The 20,050-nt window shown below is 29.7% G+C and overlaps 1 protein-coding gene and 1 long non-coding RNA gene across 3 annotated transcripts in view; one reads left to right on the top strand and one right to left on the bottom strand.

The window, feature by feature from the left end:
- Positions 1–6,388, bottom strand: part of LOC128173049 (uncharacterized) — a 10,582-nt gene extending 4,194 nt beyond the window's left edge. The window contains exons 1-3 of one of the 2 annotated variants that reach the window (XR_008242413.1): positions 6,061–6,388; positions 652–732; positions 303–385 (exon numbers count right to left, since the gene is read on the bottom strand). This is a non-coding gene — a long non-coding RNA (uncharacterized LOC128173049). Of the gene's footprint in view, positions 1–302; positions 585–651; positions 733–6,060 lie in introns of those variants that run through there. The other variant, XR_008242412.1, reaches the window with a different exon arrangement.
- Positions 1–20,050, top strand: part of LOC128173883 (uncharacterized) — a 142,109-nt gene that overhangs the window by 77,476 nt on the left and 44,583 nt on the right. Inside the window, exons 15-16 of the mRNA XM_052839560.1 lie at positions 7,543–7,683; positions 7,787–7,912. Of these exons, the coding sequence (XP_052695520.1) occupies positions 7,543–7,683; positions 7,787–7,912 (267 nt within the window). The remainder of the gene's footprint in view (positions 1–7,542; positions 7,684–7,786; positions 7,913–20,050) is intronic.

Below are 20,050 nucleotides of genomic sequence, written 5' to 3'. Positions count from 1 at the left end.
CTTTAAATCAAACTTAGTGTCTATCGACTTCTCTCTCTCTCTTTCAAATTGACATCACATTTAGTTATTTACCCACATGTAGTGACATTCAGGTAAAATATCTAAATAGAAAAATTACTACATTTATACAAATTAGTTGTATTAAGTCATCTCACTATTTCTCCCCTTTAATCTAATTCTCTCTCTCTCTCTCACTCTCTTTCTCTCTCTCACACGCACACACACACATAGCATTTCTCTTTTTCTGTTATTATTTGTAATAGTTAGTTGTTTACAATAAGTAACAAAAATTATACTGATACCTTCAAAAGCATCATTTTAAACATCTGCATCAAAAAACATATCAGTCATTGTCTGCAGATGCTTTCCATTTTGGGCCATTTCTCTTAAAAGAAAATGTAGAAAAATTTCAGATATGCATAGTATCATTCACAATTAATTGTTCATTCTTAATTTCTTAATAATCATATATATTGTATACAGTAATATATAATTATATAAAGAATTTAATTCAGCTCACTCAGATCAAATGTAAAAGTATTACTCATAGACACTTAAGTACAAATAAAGCTTCTTTCTCTTCTATATCCCTCTTTCTTTTTTTCCCTTAAGCATGTGATTGTGTACAGTAAGAAAAAAATTGTTCATTACCTGGAAAAGCACAATATCCGACATCTACATCATAAGGCACATCAGTCACTATTTGCAAACAAAATTTTTGGTTTTGAGTCTCTAAAAGAAAATGTAAAAAAGAAGAATAATATTGGTTACATGTTGAGTTCATTAATGCAACGAAATAATCACCGTGAGTATATAAAATAATCCTTTTGTAAAGTATTGGACCCCCATGAGGAAACCAATATCTTTTGCTTTTAACTTGAAAAAATAAGTATACATTATGTACATGTAATTGATTATTAAAAAAAACAACCTATATCACCATTATAGTTTAAATAAAAATCCTTTTCTATTGAACTAAATAGACCTCCATGAGGACACCCATGCTTTTCATTTCAACGTTAAAAATTCAGTTTACTTATTCACTCTAAAAACCTCATAAATATTCTTGGATCTTTACTTTTACCCTGATTTGTCTTAAATTACATTAACACTAAGAAATATTCACCATTAGTTTAAGTAAAAATCCTTTCCTGTTGAACAAAGAACCCCATGAGTAAATTTATACTTTTAATTTTAACGCTACAAATTCAGTATACTTGATCACTAAGGAAACTCCCTAAATTTATTTAAATCAATATTTGTACCCTTATTTATCCTAAATTACACAAATGCTATGCAATAATTACCATTAGTTTAAGTAAAAATCCTTTCCTATTGAACTTACACACCCATGAGGAAAATCATTCTTTTCATTTTAACGTTATAAAATCAGTAAACTAAATCACTTAGGAAACCACTTAAATCATTTTCAATTAATATTTGGACCCTAATTAATCCTAAATTACACTAATACTAAGAAAAAATAACCATTAGTGTAAGTAAAAATCCTTTCCTGTTGAACTTAGACCCCCATGAAGAAACCCACACTTTTCATTTTAACGTTCTAAACTCAGTATACTTAATCACATAGGAAACCCCTTAAATCTTTTTCAATCAATATTTGTACCCTAATTTATCTTTAATTACACTAATACTAAAAAATTATCATCACTAGTTTAGGTAAAATCCTTTCTTGTTAAATTTAGACTCCCATGAGGAAACCCATAATTTTCATTCAATGTTCTAAAATCAGTATACTTATTCACTTCGGAAACCCCCTAAATATTTTTCAGTCAATATTTTTTATCCCTAATTTATACTTTATTACATAAACACTAAGAAAAAATAACCATTGGTTTAAGTCAAATTCCATTCCTGTTTAACTTGGACTCCCATGAGGAAACTCATACTTTTCATTTTAATGCTATAAAATCAGTATACTTAATCACTAAGGAAACCCTTAATTCTTTTTCAATCAATATTTGTACCCTAATTTATCCAAAACTACATTAACACTTAGAAATAATCACCATTAGTTTAAGTAAAAGTTCTTTCCTATTGAACTTAGACCCCATTGAGGAAAACCATATACTTTTTATTTTAACGTTCTAAAATCAGTATGTTTTCACTTAGGAAACCCCTTAAATTTTTTTTCAGTCAATATTTGTACTCTAATTTATCCTAAATTACACTAATGATAAGAAATATTCATCATTAGTATAAGTAAAAATCCTTTCCTATTAAACTTAGACTGCCATGAGGAAACCCATAATTTTAATTTAAACGTTATGAATTCAGTATAGTTATTCACTTAGGAAACCCCTTAAATCTTTTTCAATCAATATTTGTATCCTAATTCATCCTAAACTACACTTATGTTAAGAAATAATCATCATTAGTTTAAGTAAAAATCCTTTCCTATTGAACTCAGACCCCCATGAGGAAACTCATACTTTTCATTTTAACGCTCTTAAATCAGTATACTAAATCACTTAGGAAACCCCTTAAATCTTTTTCAATCAATATTTGTACCTTAATTTATTCTAAATTACACTAATACCAAGAAATAATCACCATTAGTGTAAGTTAAATCCTTTTCTGTTATATTTAGACTCCCATGAGGAAACCCATAATTTTCATTTTAACGTTATAAAATCAGTATACTTGATCACTTAGGACACCCCCTAAATCTTTTTCAATCAATGTTTGTGCCCTAATTTATCTTAAATTACACTAATTCTATGAATTAATCATCATTAGTTTAAGTAAAAATACTTTTTTATTGAACTTAGACTCCCATGAAGAAACCCATAATTTTAATTTAAACGTTATGAATTCAGTATACTTATTCACTTAGGAAACCGTCTAAATCTTTTTCAATCAATATTTGTACCCTGATTTATCCTAAACTACACTAATGTTAAGAAATAATCATCATTAGTTTAAGTAAAAATCCTCTCCTATTGAACTTAGGCCCCCATGAGGAAACTTATATTTTTCATTTTAACGCTCTTAAATTAGTAAACTAAATCACTCAGGAAACCCCTTAAATCTTTTTCAATCAATATTTGTACCCTAATTTATCCTAAATTACACTAATACTAAGAAATAATCAACATTAGTGTAAGTTAAAACCTTTTCTGTTAAATTTAGACACCCATGAGGAAACCCATACATTTCATTTTAACGTTATAAAATCAGTATACTTGATCACTTAGGACACCCCCTAAATCTTTTTCAATCAATATTTGTACCCTAATTTATCCTAAATTACACAAATACTATGAATTAATCATCATTAGTTTAAGTAAAAATCCTATCCTATTGAACTTAGACCCCCATGAGGAAACTTATATTTTTCATTTTAACGCTCTTAAATCAGTATACTAAATCACTTAGGAAACCCCTTAAATCTTTTTCAATCAATATTTGTACCTTAATTTATTCTAAATTACACTAATACTAAGAAATAATCAACATTAGTGTAAGTTAAAACCTTTTCTGTTAAATTTAGACACCCATGAGGAAACCCATACATTTCATTTCAACGTTATAAAATCAGTATACTTGATCACTTAGGACACCCCCTAAATCTTTTTCAATCAATATTTGTACCCTAATTTATCCTAAATTACACAAATACTATGAATTAATCATCATTAGTTTAAGTAAAAATCCTATCCTATTGAACTTAGACCCCCATGAGGAAACTTATATTTTTCATTTTAACGCTCTTAAATCAGTATACTAAATCACTTAGGAAACCCATTAAATCTTTTTCAATCAATATTTGTACCTTAATTTATTCTAAATTACACTAATACTAAGAAATAATCACCTTTACTGTAAGTTAAATCCTTTTCTGTTAAATTTAGACTCCCATGAAGAAACCCATAATTTTCATTTTAATGTTATAAAATCAGTATACTTGATCACTTAGGACACCCCTTAAATCTTTTTCAATCAATATTTGTACCCTAATTTATCCTAAATTACACTAATACTATGAATTAATCATCATTAGTTTAAGTAAAAGTTCTTTCCTATTGAACTTAGACTTCCATAAGGAAACCCTTAATTTTCATTTTAACGTTCTAAAATCAGTATAGTATTTATTTAGGAAACCCCCCCTAAATTTTTTAAATCAATATTTGTATCCTAATTTATCTTAAATTACACTAATACTAAGAAATAATCGCCATTAGTTTAAGTAAAAATCCTTTCCTATTGAACTTAGACTCCCATGAAGAAACCCATAATTTTAATTTAAACGTTATGAATTCAGTATTGTTATTCATCTAGGAAACCATCTAAATCTTTTTCAATCAATATTTGTACCTTAATTTATCCCAAACTACACTAATGTTAAGAAATAATCATCAATAGTTTAAGTAAAAATCCTTTCCTTTTGAACTTAGACCCCCATGAGGAAACTTATATTTTTCATTTTAACGCTCTTAAATCAGTATACTAAATCACTAAGGAAACCCCTTAAATCTTTTTCAATCAATATTTGTACCCTAATTTATCCTAAATTACACTAATACTAAGAAATAATCACCATTAGTGTAAGTTAAATCCTTTTCTGTTAAATTTAGACTCCCATGAGGAAACCCATAATTTTAATTTAAACGTTACGAATTCAGTATACTTATTCACTTAGGACACCCCCTAAATCTTTTTCAATCAATATTTGTACCTTAATTTATCCTAAATTACACAAATACTATGAATTAATCATCATTAGTTTAAGTAAAAATCCTTTCCTATTGAACTTAGACTTCCATAAGGAAACCCTTAATTTTCATTTTAACGTTCTAAAATCAGTATAGTATTTATTTAGGAACCCCCCCCCCTAAATTTTTTAAATCAATATCTGTACCCTAATTTATCTTAAATTACACTAATACTAAGAAATAATCACCATTAGTTGAAGTAAAAATCCTTTTTTATTGAACTTAGACTCCCATGAAGAAACCCATAATTTTAATTTAAACGTTACGAATTCAGTATACTTATTCACTTAGGAAACCATCTAAATCTTTTTCAATCAATATTTGTACCCTAATTTATCCTAAACTACACTAATGTTAAGAAATAATCATCAATAGTTTAAGTAAACTTAGACCCCAATGAGGAAACCTGTACTTTTCATTTTAACGTTCTAAAATCAATCTGTGCACTTAATCACTTAGGAAACCCTCTAAATCTTTTTGGATCATTATCTGTACCCAAATTTATCTCAGATCGTACTAATATTAAGAAATAATCACCATTAGCTTAAGTAAATATCATTTATTTTGAAATTTAACCCCATGAGAAAACTCATACTTTTCATTTTAATGATAAAAATCAGTATTTCCTACTAAATCACTTTTTTAAAGTAACATTTCCTAATTTGTTTCTATTAATATAATTATGCAACGTAATTCATCCGTATTTTTAATGAAATTGTACAATTGAAAAGGTATATCAATCAAGTACATGTATGTGGAAACAGCATAACGATTCCACAGAACACAGCATTATGAATTTTAGAAAGATAGAGGAAATTAGGATTAAAAGTTGGCAATGTTTACAGAATGTTTTTAAACAGGTATTATGATAAAAGCTATGCTGATTGAGGTTAAAAGATCACATATTTTGCTTTTAATACATATTATTTATTTAAAAGAATTAAATATAGACTCAGTGTTAACCAGTTGGGAAAAATACCGCTAAATTGAGGAAATATCACCTATTTCTGATTAGGAATGGGGCCGAATTACGGCCACTAAGAAGGTACTGATATATCCCTTAAAATATAAGTAATAATCTGTTCCATAATTAAATAAATCTTGAAATAAAATAGACACATTTTAATTCTAAATAAGTTACGATCCCTTCTTTGATTATGAATATGGCATTCGCATGATGTCAAAATTAGATCTCGTGTTCTCTTATCAGTGAAAAACTTAACAGGAAAGACAATGCCTGACCTTGTTATAGTCGTTTACCAGCTTTATATATTAGAATAGAATGATATAATTCCCTAGATATCGAAGAAAAAATGATACTTACTGTAAACAATTATTTCCATCTTCGAGTAGGAAGTTCCGATTGCGCATGCGCTATTTGTATCCAATGGAGGAAAGTGTGTAAAGTACTCTTATGGACTCCACGATGAGTGTCAAAAAATCCACATACACACCGGAAACCCAAACATAGTACAATTTTATATTTTTTGAATCAAGTACGATGAGAAATAACGTTTCCGAACGATTTTACTTCCCACTACACGGGTGCATGTAGTGGGAAGAAAAAATGTAGTGGGATAAAACGTGTGTATTCATACTCGTGTAGTGGTATTCAGGTGCTTACAAACACACACACACACACACACACACACACACACACACACACACATATATATATATATATATATATATATATATATATATATATATATATATATATATATATAGAAACTCTATTTAAACATGACTAGGCCAATTTAAATGCATACATATATAACAACAAAAAATTGCTACGAGTCTTTGCATTTAAAGAATTTTAAGACCAGTCTTCTTAAAAATCAAACGAGTGCCACCATTTTGAACTTACTTAGTAACAATCTTTATACTTAAGTCTGCATCACAACAGTCTTAAGATTTAAAACAATATTCAAGACTTAACATTAAGAATTTTTTGGGAAACTCACTTAAAGAACAATCTTAAACTTTAAGTGCAAATTCATTGAGTTAAGTTTGCCTTTAGTTTTAAACAGTTTCATGATCCCGGAGCCTGGCTACACAATTAAACCCTACATATTTCCTACATATTTAAAGATTCTTTAAAACTCTACGCACTAGTGCTGCACTGCTGATGCATCTTTTTTTGATAGATCAAAGTTGTATGAGATATTTGACATGAATCACTATTTTTTCCACTACGTTTTCAGCTATGCAGTGGCATTTTTACTCAATTCAATTCCTCAATTACTTGTAAGGGCTAAGAAACGTTAAATTGGTGCATTCGGTTTGAAATTCAAATATTTGTATAATTACATATAATCATTAAAATTATCGTCTTCGTGAATTTTCTTTCTGAAGTAAAATTTATAGATACCTACGAAAAGTAAATTAATTTATCCTTTCCTATTTTCAAAAGCAACAAAACAGCAGAATTTATCCAATTTAATACATGTTGTATTTTCAGCATTACAAATATGCAACAAATTTTATGATACTGACAATGAAAGAATTGTCTGTTTTCATCTGGTGTGTACATTTGTTGTTCATCTTATACAAATTCATCAATTGGATCTTCATTTATAGGTCGCTACAAATTTCTAAATTACCTTTTCCTTTTTTTCATTTACAAGTGTCACTGATAGTAGACAAAAAATCGCCTACATTGCAGTTGGTTACGAACTGCTTTACAGACACAGTTTTCCTTGCCTTTTCATAGCAACAAACTAAGAAATAGCTGACGTTTCGGGAATAAAACATGCAACAATTTCTTTCATTTATTTGAATATGTGGATTTTCATATCTTACACAGAGTGCATATCTGGATATTTTGGAATTGGTTGCAGAAATAAATGTAGCGGACATTGTGTAAATAACGAACCGTGTGATCATGTCAGTGGAGTCTGTTCTAATGGTTGTAAGGATGGATACATTGAAAAGCTGTGTAGTAAAGGTTAATATGAACATTTTTGGTATTATTCATGTCATATATTAGATAGGAGGCGTGTTTTATCAAAAACATTATTTATATATATATATATATATATATACTGTAGCTTGCAAGGAATTACTGTATGGAAAAAACTGCTCCCTTGTTTGTTCTCCAAATTGTAAGACGTGTCGTCACACCGACGGATTTTGTACTTGTAAAGCAGGATGGACGGGCACTGATTGTACCACAGGTAATCAAAGTGAACGGACTGTATTTCAAATGTCTAAGTACGCAATTTTAGTAGAAATGTTTTTCAATTTTAAATGATTTACAATCCTCTGTTATCTTTTAAAAAGAGAAAAATGAATGTAAAACATGTCATATTTACCGTCCTTATACTTTAGGTTATCGCAATATTTAAGGAACAATTTTAGTTTATACTTAATAGTATACTAGAATAACATAACTTGGAACAGTATGTACTTTATCGTATAAATCGCCAAAAATGAGTTCCGTATATTTAAATGTGTATTAGATTAATTTAAAGGATAAGACTAATTATTTACAACCAAAAATGATTATAACTGGTCCATTATTAAATGTTAAGTCGCATGAGGGTAATCCCACTTTTTTAAAAAACAACAAAAACATGTTTTAATATAGAATTATTGTAAAGATGTAGTAAAAAGAAGGTACCTACAAGTTTATGAAATTCAAAATACAAATTTTATTTGTTGTGCTTCATAGAAATAGCTCTGTTTGATATTGCCTAACGAAGATAATAAAGATGGTGTTTTCAAGTATCAGTCTTGAGCCGTGAAGGAAATAACGAACAAATCTATTTAGTTATTATTTATTTATTTATCTATTTTGCTCTATCCTTAACGATAAAATGTATCTAGAAAAACCTATAGCATCTTCAAAATGGCTTGAAACAAAATTTTGACCTCTTTTTTAAGATAATGTCGAAAAAAGAGAAAATGGGATTAATTTTCCCATAAATTAATTTAGAACGGCAAGAAAACATTTCAATTTCTACTTAATTTCTTAACACAAATTTCTAAAGTATGAAGTAAAAATTCAACAAATTGATCATGACGTCATAGCGGTTCTGGCAATACAAAATCAGCTCTGGAATTATTTACTAGATATTGATCTTAGATTTGATAAAGTTAAATTAATAGCCCAACTTTTATTTGAAATTCCCTTTTTTCCTTTTAGGAAAAATAATAAAAACAAAGTAAAATAATAACAGTTTTTATCTTGATATACATTATTTTTAAAAATAGCCCTAAACACTGTTTAGTATATGTGTGTCACTATACCTCCCCCTCCCCCCCCCCCCCACACACACACATACACACACATACACAAAATAGGAGTTCAACAATTGACGATTCTTTTTAAGATTAAGCTTGTTCGGGTACTACTGCTGCATCATGTCAATTGATTAGTCTTGCGCGTGCGAATTAACAAGCACTGCAACCAGAATTATGTCAAATTTCAGAATGTTCTCAATCATATGGCGAAAATTGTCGGTATCATTGCAATCACTGTGTAAATAAGACTTGTGACAGATTCACCGGAAATTGTTCATATGGCTGTATTGACGGTTTAACATGCAGTCAAGGTACCTCTTTACTTTTAAATTTAATTTTTAATACAAGATTGAAAGATATGTCTTTTATGTCATGAATAGAAGTTCTACTACCAACAGTCAATACTTTGACATTGTAGACAGTTTACCAACTACTTCATCGGATTCTCTCCCTGTAGCAATGATTGGAACACTTGGAACTTGTGTTATTTTAATCATTGGAGCTGTATTTGCAGTTTTTGCACTCCGGTGCGTTTACGAAAATACTCATTGACAAATTGTGTAATTTATATTCATAACAAATTTAGAGCAAGACAACACATTTCAATTAAAAAAAAGATAGTTTTCATTGGTTATGTATGCACCTCGATAACTTAATAGTTAATAATGTAGTTATAAAAGAAAAGAAACAAAGAGAGCAAATAAGGAGTCTACTGCTTTGGATTCAATACCATGTTCTCCTATGGACTCTGTGAAAAAACATTTATACATGTCAGGTAAGAAAATATGAAACAACTTATTGTGTGCGAATTACGGTATTGGATGAGTCATCTGTTCTCATCATGAGTTTATCATTTTTCCTACGTATACGTCATCCTATTTGTGTTAAATCATATCTTATGAACAGAAAATAGTTATAAAACAAGTTTCCTAATATATATATATATATATATATATATATATATATACATATATATATATATATATATATAGATAAAAATTAAATAAGAAAACACGAAAAACGTTCAATATAGCTTAAGCGCTTTCATTTTAAAATCTTCAGAAGCTATATAATATAATATATTAGTAATAATATATACATTAATAATATATACATTATATAGCTTCTGAAGATTTTAAAATGAAAGCGCTTAAGCTATATTGAACGTTTTTCGTGTTTTCTTATTTAATTTTTATCTATAACTCGCCGACCACTGTGGATTTTATTGTGTTTCAATATATATATATATATATATATATATATATATATATATATATATATATATATATATATATATATATATATATATATATATATATATATATATATATATAAAACTTAAATAAATGAAAACACATAGATCGAGTAAAACATAAGCGCTTTTATTTTCTTCAGATGTTTTACAATACTAACATGGTAACGTTTGTTATGACGTCATAATAGTTTAACGGCGTCTTCAAGTCTCTGAATGACGCCATATTTTCCCGTATTTTTAGATATCACAATACTAATAATAACAGATTATATAACATGGTTAAAACATGAATCAAACATTTAGAATACTCAGAGGTTACATTAAGCTATTCAATTTAGGTTTAAAAGTTCTTATAAAATGTTTTTCTTTATCACGCCTTTCAACAGTATTAGAATTGTACATTTTATAGAACGGAAAAACAGTAAATGATTTTTTTCCGCACAGGTCAAGGTGTTCACTAACTTTTAGTTTGCGGTATTCCGGTTGGTTGATGTCCTGTTTGTGAATTCGGATTCTTTCCCGTAAGGTACTTCCCGTTTCTCCAATATATAGTTCCCTGCAACCTGAGCACGTGATAACATATAATAGATTTCTGGTTTGTTACGACATGTTGTTGTTAACGATAAACTGTTTCCCACCAAAATTGAAATGATGTCCTTGTTTAATATAGGGACAAGTGCCAAATCGCGAATCCTGGCATTTAGTGACTTCAAACTCCGATTTTTTTTTGAAATTGGATTGAGTAAGGATGCGTCGAAGATTCTTCGGCTGTCTTTTGCTGTTTATAAATTTTTGTTTTTCAAATATCTTAGCCATTGTTTTATCAGTCTTCAAGACGTCGTTTAGATGGTGAATAATCGGGGCGATGTTAGTATTTCTGGGATAAAAGTTTTGACGATGCTATTGAAAAAACCATGAAATTAGACAGAAAGAAGCTCATCAATCCCGTTCAAAACAACAATAAAAAATCGAAGATATTACCACTGGTTACCACCACTTGTTACCACCCAAAATCATTTACTGTTTTTCCGTTCTATAAAATGTACAATTCTAATACTGTTGAAAGGCGTGATAAAGAAAAACATTTTATAAGAACTTTTAAACCTAAATTAAATAGCTAAATGTAACCTTTGAGTATTCTAAATGTTTGATTCATATATATATAATTTAGAAATAATTGTACATAACTGCCTGAAGAGCCAGGAATGGCAAATACGTTTGCGGTTAATAGAATCAATTTGTGATTTTATTCTGGATATTTATTATTTTTGAATTATTTAAAACTGTGCCGATTTATTTTTTGTTGTATTGGGACATTATATATATATATATATATATATATATATATATATATATATATATATATATATATATATATATATATATTAATTGTCTGAACAACAGCTTGTTTGTAAATTCAGAGAACAAACACAATAAAGAACAGACTGAGAACTTTTCAGAGACAACATTTATTTTGCCTGAGAAAACAAAGAGGGGACCTCCAACGAATAAGTATATTTCCGTCAGGAATATCAAAGCACATATAACAAATATGACAGTTAATGAGAACGCTGGTTTCAAGTGTGAATATCAAGTAAAAATTGTTCATATTATATAACTGATCAAAAGTCTACTTCGCATCGAATTATAATATAGTGATTTATGAAAGGTCATTTTACAATCAACATCATACCATTTATAGGATATACCTAGGGGTGAGCTTCATGAAAGTTTGGAGGCAAAAAAACAGGACAACAAGGTTAAGAATAGATACACGACCATATATCCATGTATGTATTATACCATTTTCCCAATACGTCTGCATGCAATACAAAACAGTACACAAAATCTATTTTTTTTAGACGATCATTCAAGAATTGTTTTAGAGACGTTTACAGCAGGTGAAGGAGATTATATTAATGCAAATTACATTGAAGTACGTATTGATAAGGAGCTTGAATAAAAAATTGTTTAGTTTAGTTTAAGCGATTAACAAATCGATAATTATAAATTGTCATTTTTCATGGTATTCGATGGACTGGTTTATTCAAAAAAATTATGACTGACTACTATATTTATTTAATATTTTTCTGTTAATTTAAAGGATGCAGAAGGGAAACGCATTTACATTGCTACTCAAGGTAATATATCTTTTTAAAAAAGAAAATGTCTTTTATGAAACGAGAACCATTTGATGAGCTTATATCTTTTTTAAAACAGATGAAGAACATAGGTTTGACATGTGTTAAAACATCAAAGTTAACAAATTACGCTTATGTTTGTATTTACATTTTTTTGTCATATATATTATTTTTAAACCATAGAGTCTTTTGTATTCAAAGCAAATTGTAGTGCTTATACAATTTTAAGCATATTATGAACATTTTTACTTAAATTTTAATTTAATGTTGTGTAACACTAGATTCTTTTTTTTAATTTGGCCAGGTCCCAAACCGAAGACAATAGCTGATTTTTGGAAAATGTTATGGCAAGAAGGAGTCTGTAATATTGTTTGTCTGACCAATCTAAAAGAAGGAACAAAGGTTACAATATATAAAACACATTTGTATTTCTAAAAGTATAACATGATAGAGGCTTTAGGTACTGAATAACATAATAATTTCCTAACATTTGCACATACAGGTGTATCTTTATATAGCTTAAGGACAGAGTATGCCCATGGTTTATCAATTCATATGTCAATTTTTTTAAACAGAAATGTTTTTTAAGAAATCATTTTCCAATTCAAATTTATTCTGTTAAACAAACAATAATATCCACAAACAGTCTGTTGCTTAATATACATCGATAATTCAAGATATTAAATGACCTGATTTTTGTTATTGTTTTTTTAAGGTGGCAATGGACACTTCCATATTGCGACGTATTCCCGATAAAAACCAATATAAATAAACAGTTAAAACAAGTATAATCTTATTAATATTTGCTCTCCCAATTATGTTACCTAACAGCGTAGTGCAATGGGTAAAGATATTTACGAATCTGTAAGTCATGAGTTAGAATCCAACAGGACATTTATCTTTTTTACCTTTCCCCAAAAATTGAAACATTATTTTTGGTCTGATATTGTGAAGTTTGAAAATTCTAGCCAGGTAAAAGTATTTTGTTTATTGTATACTTTTATCAACATTAATATGGACAAGTGTCACATACCACCTTAAACACATTCTTAGTTACAATATATGTTCATTCTCGTTTTCCTTCACGTCTTAACGTGTTTATCATAACGTATCTTGTTCACAGAATAAGTGTGCCCAATACTGGCCAAATGTAAACGATAAACTACAAGGAGGAACGCTGATCATAAGGCATCTGGAGGAGAGAGCATATGCTGAGTATACCATTAGACGATTCAAAATTCACAACAAAACGGTAAATTGATTCATTTTTCGGTTATACTTTGGCTTTGTAATACAAATGTTCTATTTCGTTTCGTTTAATTTACATTCAGCAGATTTGTCGAGTATTTTGCTTCTAGAAACTTTTCACATTTTCATCCTCTTTTTGAAAATCACTGGACTAAAATCAACCTAACTTGCATAAAACATCAGTGTGTAAGGAGGATTCAAGTTGGGTTTTTTTCAAATGAAGGGCTAGAAACCTTTAAAGAGGAATTAATTCAGAATATTTGAAAATCTGTTTGCTCAAATTTGTTGCAAAGCATCATCAAGTTTATTTAAATCAAAGTCCCAAAGGTTTGTTAGGGCCCCAAGGGAGCGTTTTACAAAGAAAATGCAGATATTTCTTTAAAAATCCAGAAAAGCTCAAATTTGTGTGGAAGCATTTTTAGCTGGTTTCGATTTGTTCAATTCTTATTCCCGGAAATAGGACAGGACCACAACTGAGGGGGTTGTTTCCAAAGGAATATAAAGATAAAATCTAAAAAAAAAAAAAACTTTTTCTCAAACCAATTCTGTTTGAAAGGCTCAAAATCTTTAAAAGCATACTCATGTAGTCAAAACCAAGTTTGTTCAATCCATGGTCCTTCGGGGTTAGATAGGGCCACAGTTGGGGATGATTTTTTACATAGAAAGATAAAATGAAAAATCGTAAAGAAATATTTTTTCTCAAAAAGCATTCGGCCAGAAAAGCTGAAACGTGTGTGGAAGCATCCCAAAGTACATGTAGTGTACATACATTTTCTTCAAACCAAGGCCCCAAAATGTGAGATGAAATTTTGCATAGTAATATACAAAGAAATCTTTAAAAATCATTCTCTAAAAATTCAAACGGCCAGAAAACCTCAAACCTGTGTGGATGTATCTTTAGATTCAGGTTTCTTCAAACTATAATCCTACGAGTAGGGAGGGGCCAGAATGTGCAAAATTTATACAAAGGATGATATGGAGAAAAATCTTTTAAAATCTTCTAAAAAGCATTCAGCTAAACGAAAGCTAAAACATGTGTTAAACCCATACTGCAGAAAACAGTTTGATCAAACAATGACTCCCTGAAAAAAAAATAGGACCACAAAGAGGGGTATCTTTAATCACATCTTATGGACATGGTATTTACCATAAAAATTTATTGATCAATTTTGAAAGATTTTTTCAACTTATTGTGCAAGATGTACTGCAATTATTTTTAAACACATTTTGAATTCGATACTGCAATGCTTATTTGAACAACTGTTGTTGCTTAGTAGGCGATGTAGCCCCTGGGCCTCTTTTTGATATGGTTACATTTGTACAGAACACTGTGATCTCTGTCTGTTTTTTGTATGGGCAATCTGTTTTTTCTGTTAATTCCGCGGGGGTGTTAAGGAAGCATATGGGCAATTTAGCGTCTTATTTTGACTGTTATATTCAAAATCGTAAAATTGAATAATTTTTTTGAATAAGATCAAAAACTTAGTATTATCCTTTAAAATAGATGTCAGTGCAATAAAATCGGGTAGTACATCACTGCCACATTGGTGCATTATCACGTGACAACTATAAATAGCTTACGTATATTCCTTAACATAAAATGAGATAGAACAACACTACCCCGCGGTTTCCAAAATAAAATAAACATACCAAGTGAAAGCAAAACATCCCAGTTTAATCAAAACCGCTGCTAGAATCCTATGTTTTTCCTTATTAAAAAGTTATTTATCCGGTTCTCGTAAAACCTTCCCAACTTTTATATAGTTTGCAAGGAAAACGGCAAATTGCATCAAAACAACACACAACATGGGATTCTAGCAGCACTTTTCAATTTAAGCATTGATCAAACTAACGATACGTATAAAATTTCAAGTTCAATATATACGGGGTAGTGTTGTTCTAGTCGGATTTTTATATCGTAAACAACGACAGAGGAAAGCCTGGCCGAGAAATAAAAGCAAATTTACATACCTTTTAGCGAATGATTGATAACACTAACATCTCCCCCAGTATTCTTATGTTCAATTCTCAATAAATCGCACCACAATACTTTATGAGAGTTCTTAGATTAGTTATATTTTGAATATGTTTACAATGCTTTCCGATCAAATTCACACGACATTCAACTTTTAGTCATGACGTCATCAATGTGTAAATCTACGTAATACAAACTAATTTCTGGAAAAAAATTGTCTTCAGTATTTTTCATTTGTTTTTGATCAACGTTTCGTTGCTTAGATTTGAATATTTACATAATAACTAAGATTTGTGATTTCACGGAATTACATGTAACTCAGATTCCATATGCTTCCTTAACACCCCCGCGTCATTCATAGTATGACATCTTATATATATATATATATATATATATATATATATATATATATATATATATATATATATATATATATATATATATATATATATATATATAATAACAAAAAAATATTCACTGTGGATTTATTTCTACTAAAGATGAAATCTTTCTACGCCAAACACTTATTCCAAATTTTAAAGGTCATATTGAGTATATCATATTGAGTATATGTAATATCGGACATATTTAAACAACACAAATTAATCTTCTTCTTTGCAATATTCAAAATACAAATTCTTTGATTTTGCAGTGCAAAATACTACGTAAATTGTTTAAACAGCGTGTAAAACATGTAATCTTGTAATATACCATCATTTTCGCCTTAACGTCAGGGGTGAATTTTATTATGAGGCTAAAAAAAAATAACCTTTCCATGTCGATTGTTTTGTTGAAAAATGTACAACGTTTTTATTCATTGAAATATGGCTTAATTTACCAAAACGGGTACTGCAACGTCTATTTTTATACACATATAAAGCGTAACTATCGTAAAAAAGGCTACACAAATTGTTATGTAAATCCGACCGAGCAGCTTTAAACTTATAATACCATAGAAGTACAGTGTTTCTTTTTCTTATACTTATTTAAATGTGTCAATATCATTGAATTTAACATTAACTTCCGAAATAAATTTCTTACGTCCAGCAGGAAAGTAACAAATGAAAAAACAAATGTTAAAACGACTCTTAATGAAACCATTCCAAATTCATATTTAAACAACATATGTTGCATTTAAAAACGAAAAGGTTAACACATATTGGATACATGTACTGTTTCTCTTAATTACGATTCCATGAGTTCATCGATTTCTCGGAGTATCGCACTAGCTTTGGATAATGTTAGGAGACCTATAACATGTATATATTTACTCGTATTCACTCATATTTTGTACACTCGAATAACAAAAAGACGTCAAAGAACTGATAAACAAGTTATCCACTTTAGATTTTAATTGTAAATTTCACTATTGGAATTCATGATACTCTTGTCATGCTCGCCTAGATTCCCACACATTAAAACATTTCAAAAACGCCATATTGTAACCTTGTTTATCAGTAAAGTATCGAAGGTTTAGTGGCTCATTGGTAATGCCTTACATCTAAGTTTTGTTTTGTTAATTTTAAAACAATAAATTTAAGAAGCATTTTATTATGAAGATCGTTTGTCGCTGGTTGCTGAAGAAACATTGATCAATATTGTAATGTTATCACAATTATAACGTTTAGTCAAATATTGAAATTGCATTCATGTTTTAAAAGCCCAAAGAAAGAACTGTCTATGAAGCACACATTTTATCAGTGAACTATATGCATTTCAATTTTAATATACAGATTCTGGTTTTGCTATTCGAATACAATATCGCACATGTCAATCTCTATATTTAGTCATGAATATCTAATTTTAGTAAGGTTGGTGAATTTTTTCATATTTAGTATAGCAATGTTTAAAACAGAATTTATAGCACCTTTATGTTGCAACAATCGAATAATAGAATGCTGTTGAAAAAACGCAGCACTTTTAAGGCTTACTTTGAAAATATCAGCGGATTTAAACGTCATTAAACAATGCAACTATTACTACAAAATATTTATGAAAAGTTATTTTATAATGATATAAATATGATGGTAAATGAAAAAGTATAGTAAATGCTACATTGTATGACACTTTGTGTGGTCCCCTGAATTGATAGGCACGTGACATGTGTTGATATTTCTCCCGAATGGAGGTCATAAACAAATTTCAATATTACAAGGGCATACTCTTATTTGAATTAAAAATTTAAATAATAATTAAATTCTACTTTTCTGGTAATTCAGAAAAGTGCTGCTGCTATGTATAGAGTTCATCTTTTATCTGAATAAATATCAAAGAAATGAGATCCGGCTGGAATCGATATGCCCTTCGCTTAATATTTTAAGTTTAATTAATTCTATAGATTTCTTCGAAGCAGCAGCACTTTTTTTTTAAATTAAACATTCACTTAATTATATACAAGAGATCGTAATGAACTGTTTAGTTTAAACCCTTGTAAAAAGCGGATTAAGATAGGCTTTCACATGTCAAACACATCGTTCTTGTACAATAAACACTCTAGAAAAGAAAAAAATACACGCTCTAAAAAATAATCACATGCCGAATCAAAACAAGCATAATAGATAGGATCTAATGGTATAATGATTGTGTTAAGATTATGCTTTTTTCATTCATAAAATGCATTTTCCATGTTAAAATCATTGCGCCTTTATCCATATTGTGCAGTAAAGACTAAAAAAATCTCAATCTCTTTCTCTCTCTCTCTCTCTCTCTCTCTCTCTCTCTCCCTCTCTCTCTCTCTCTCATCCTTTAAATGTCGGCAAAGTGTCAAAGAGCGACCACATTTTGTAAGCGACTGTAAACAAAAATATGTCTCTCTAGTAGAAAAAAAATCAACAGTTGCTGCCTTGAATTTTGCAACAAGCTTTTTAAATTCATTCCCCATTTCTTCAATGCGCAGCAAAGTAGTTTATGGAAATTCATGACTATTGTATGTGTCAAAAATGCATAGTCTTGTTTTTAAAACACGTAATTAATAAGAAAACTAAAAAAATAGACAATTCTCTTGAAATAAAAAAACAAACAAAAAAACCAACATGTTTGACAAAACGTGGCTCTTTGTGTAACTATTTGGTATAGCGGAAGCTTTTACTTTGACGCTGTTCTTTTTTTTGTTTACTATTGAAGTTGTGCTATTTACAGTATCATTTGCGATTTGCCTGCCGACAGCTAGGACTAAAAATGATTGATCCGCCTCTCTCTACATGAATTATGTGTCAAAATTTACAGTATGACGTCACATCGACAAGTGCACCCCGATCAGTCGGTTGTTTATATATTTCGTAGTTTAATGTGTTGGTACCCATAACAATCGGAAATTGCTTTATTTATAAGCATTTTTGACGACTTGTTGTTTTGTATGATGTCATGGTTAACATTTCCCGTACTTTTTGGTCGGCGCGACAACAACGTGAACCTTAACAGTACTGCGTACGGTATCATAATAATGAGGGTTTACAATTTTGTACATTTTAATTTTTTATGATGATTAATGATTTTGTAGACGAAAACAGACCGTCAGGTGACAATGTTCCACTACACCACGTGGTCAGATCACGGAGTGGCTGATCCCCTCAGCCTAGTTGTGTTTCACCGTCACGTGATCAGATCCACTGATAACTTTGCCGGGAGGTACACCGTAGTACACTGCAGGTAACAATGTGGGAAATCAAACTATTAAACATAACAAGATTACGTAACTCAAAAGTACACAACATTACTAAACCGTACACATTACACGTTTACACATGAAACAATGAAAACTTGGCAAACATGTCCCTGCTCTCTTTGTTATATGCATTCCTGACACACCAATTTATGTCACCTGAGTCACTCAGGAGACCTCTTGCAATTGGTCTTCGTCCCTCGTCGTGCATGGTCCGTTGTTCATCTTTCGTCGTGCGTTAAACATTTTAGGAGAACTGCAGAATTGCACATTATTGCATTTGTTTACATCTTAGGGCGTGAGTACTTCTTACGATAACAATGTCTACGATTTGCCAAACTCGCAATTGCCTATTATCGAGAACGAAAGCTTATCGAACGTTGAATATATCATTTTTATTGATTCCCAACTTCATAATTTACCAAAAGAAATTTATGTTAATAAATTACTTGAACTTTTTGACGATGATGAGAACAAAGTCATGTGGTATAGAAGCGTTCGTTACTATCGGGCAAAAACCCCTTCCCGACTGCCCTCCTGGCAGACTTATAAGTAGAAGAACTTCAAAAAGCAACAACAGTACTGAAAGATATGCAAGAGACTATTACACTTTATACATATTTACTTAAGTGGAAAAATCGGGATTGAACGTAATTTTTGACAAAAGCAAAACAATACTAGTCCCTTCTGATACATCCAAGCATGAAACCTTAAAGATTGAGTTAGTTAAACTCCCATCATTGCTGCAATTATTACAACAGCGACTATCCGAACTAGAGGAAAATATTT

This window comes from Crassostrea angulata, chromosome 2 (genome assembly GCF_025612915.1).
Source record: "Crassostrea angulata isolate pt1a10 chromosome 2, ASM2561291v2, whole genome shotgun sequence".
Taxonomy (NCBI): domain Eukaryota; kingdom Metazoa; phylum Mollusca; class Bivalvia; order Ostreida; family Ostreidae; genus Magallana; species Magallana angulata.
Note: the sequence above shows the minus strand (reverse complement) of the source record. Positions and strands in the feature narration are given on the sequence as shown.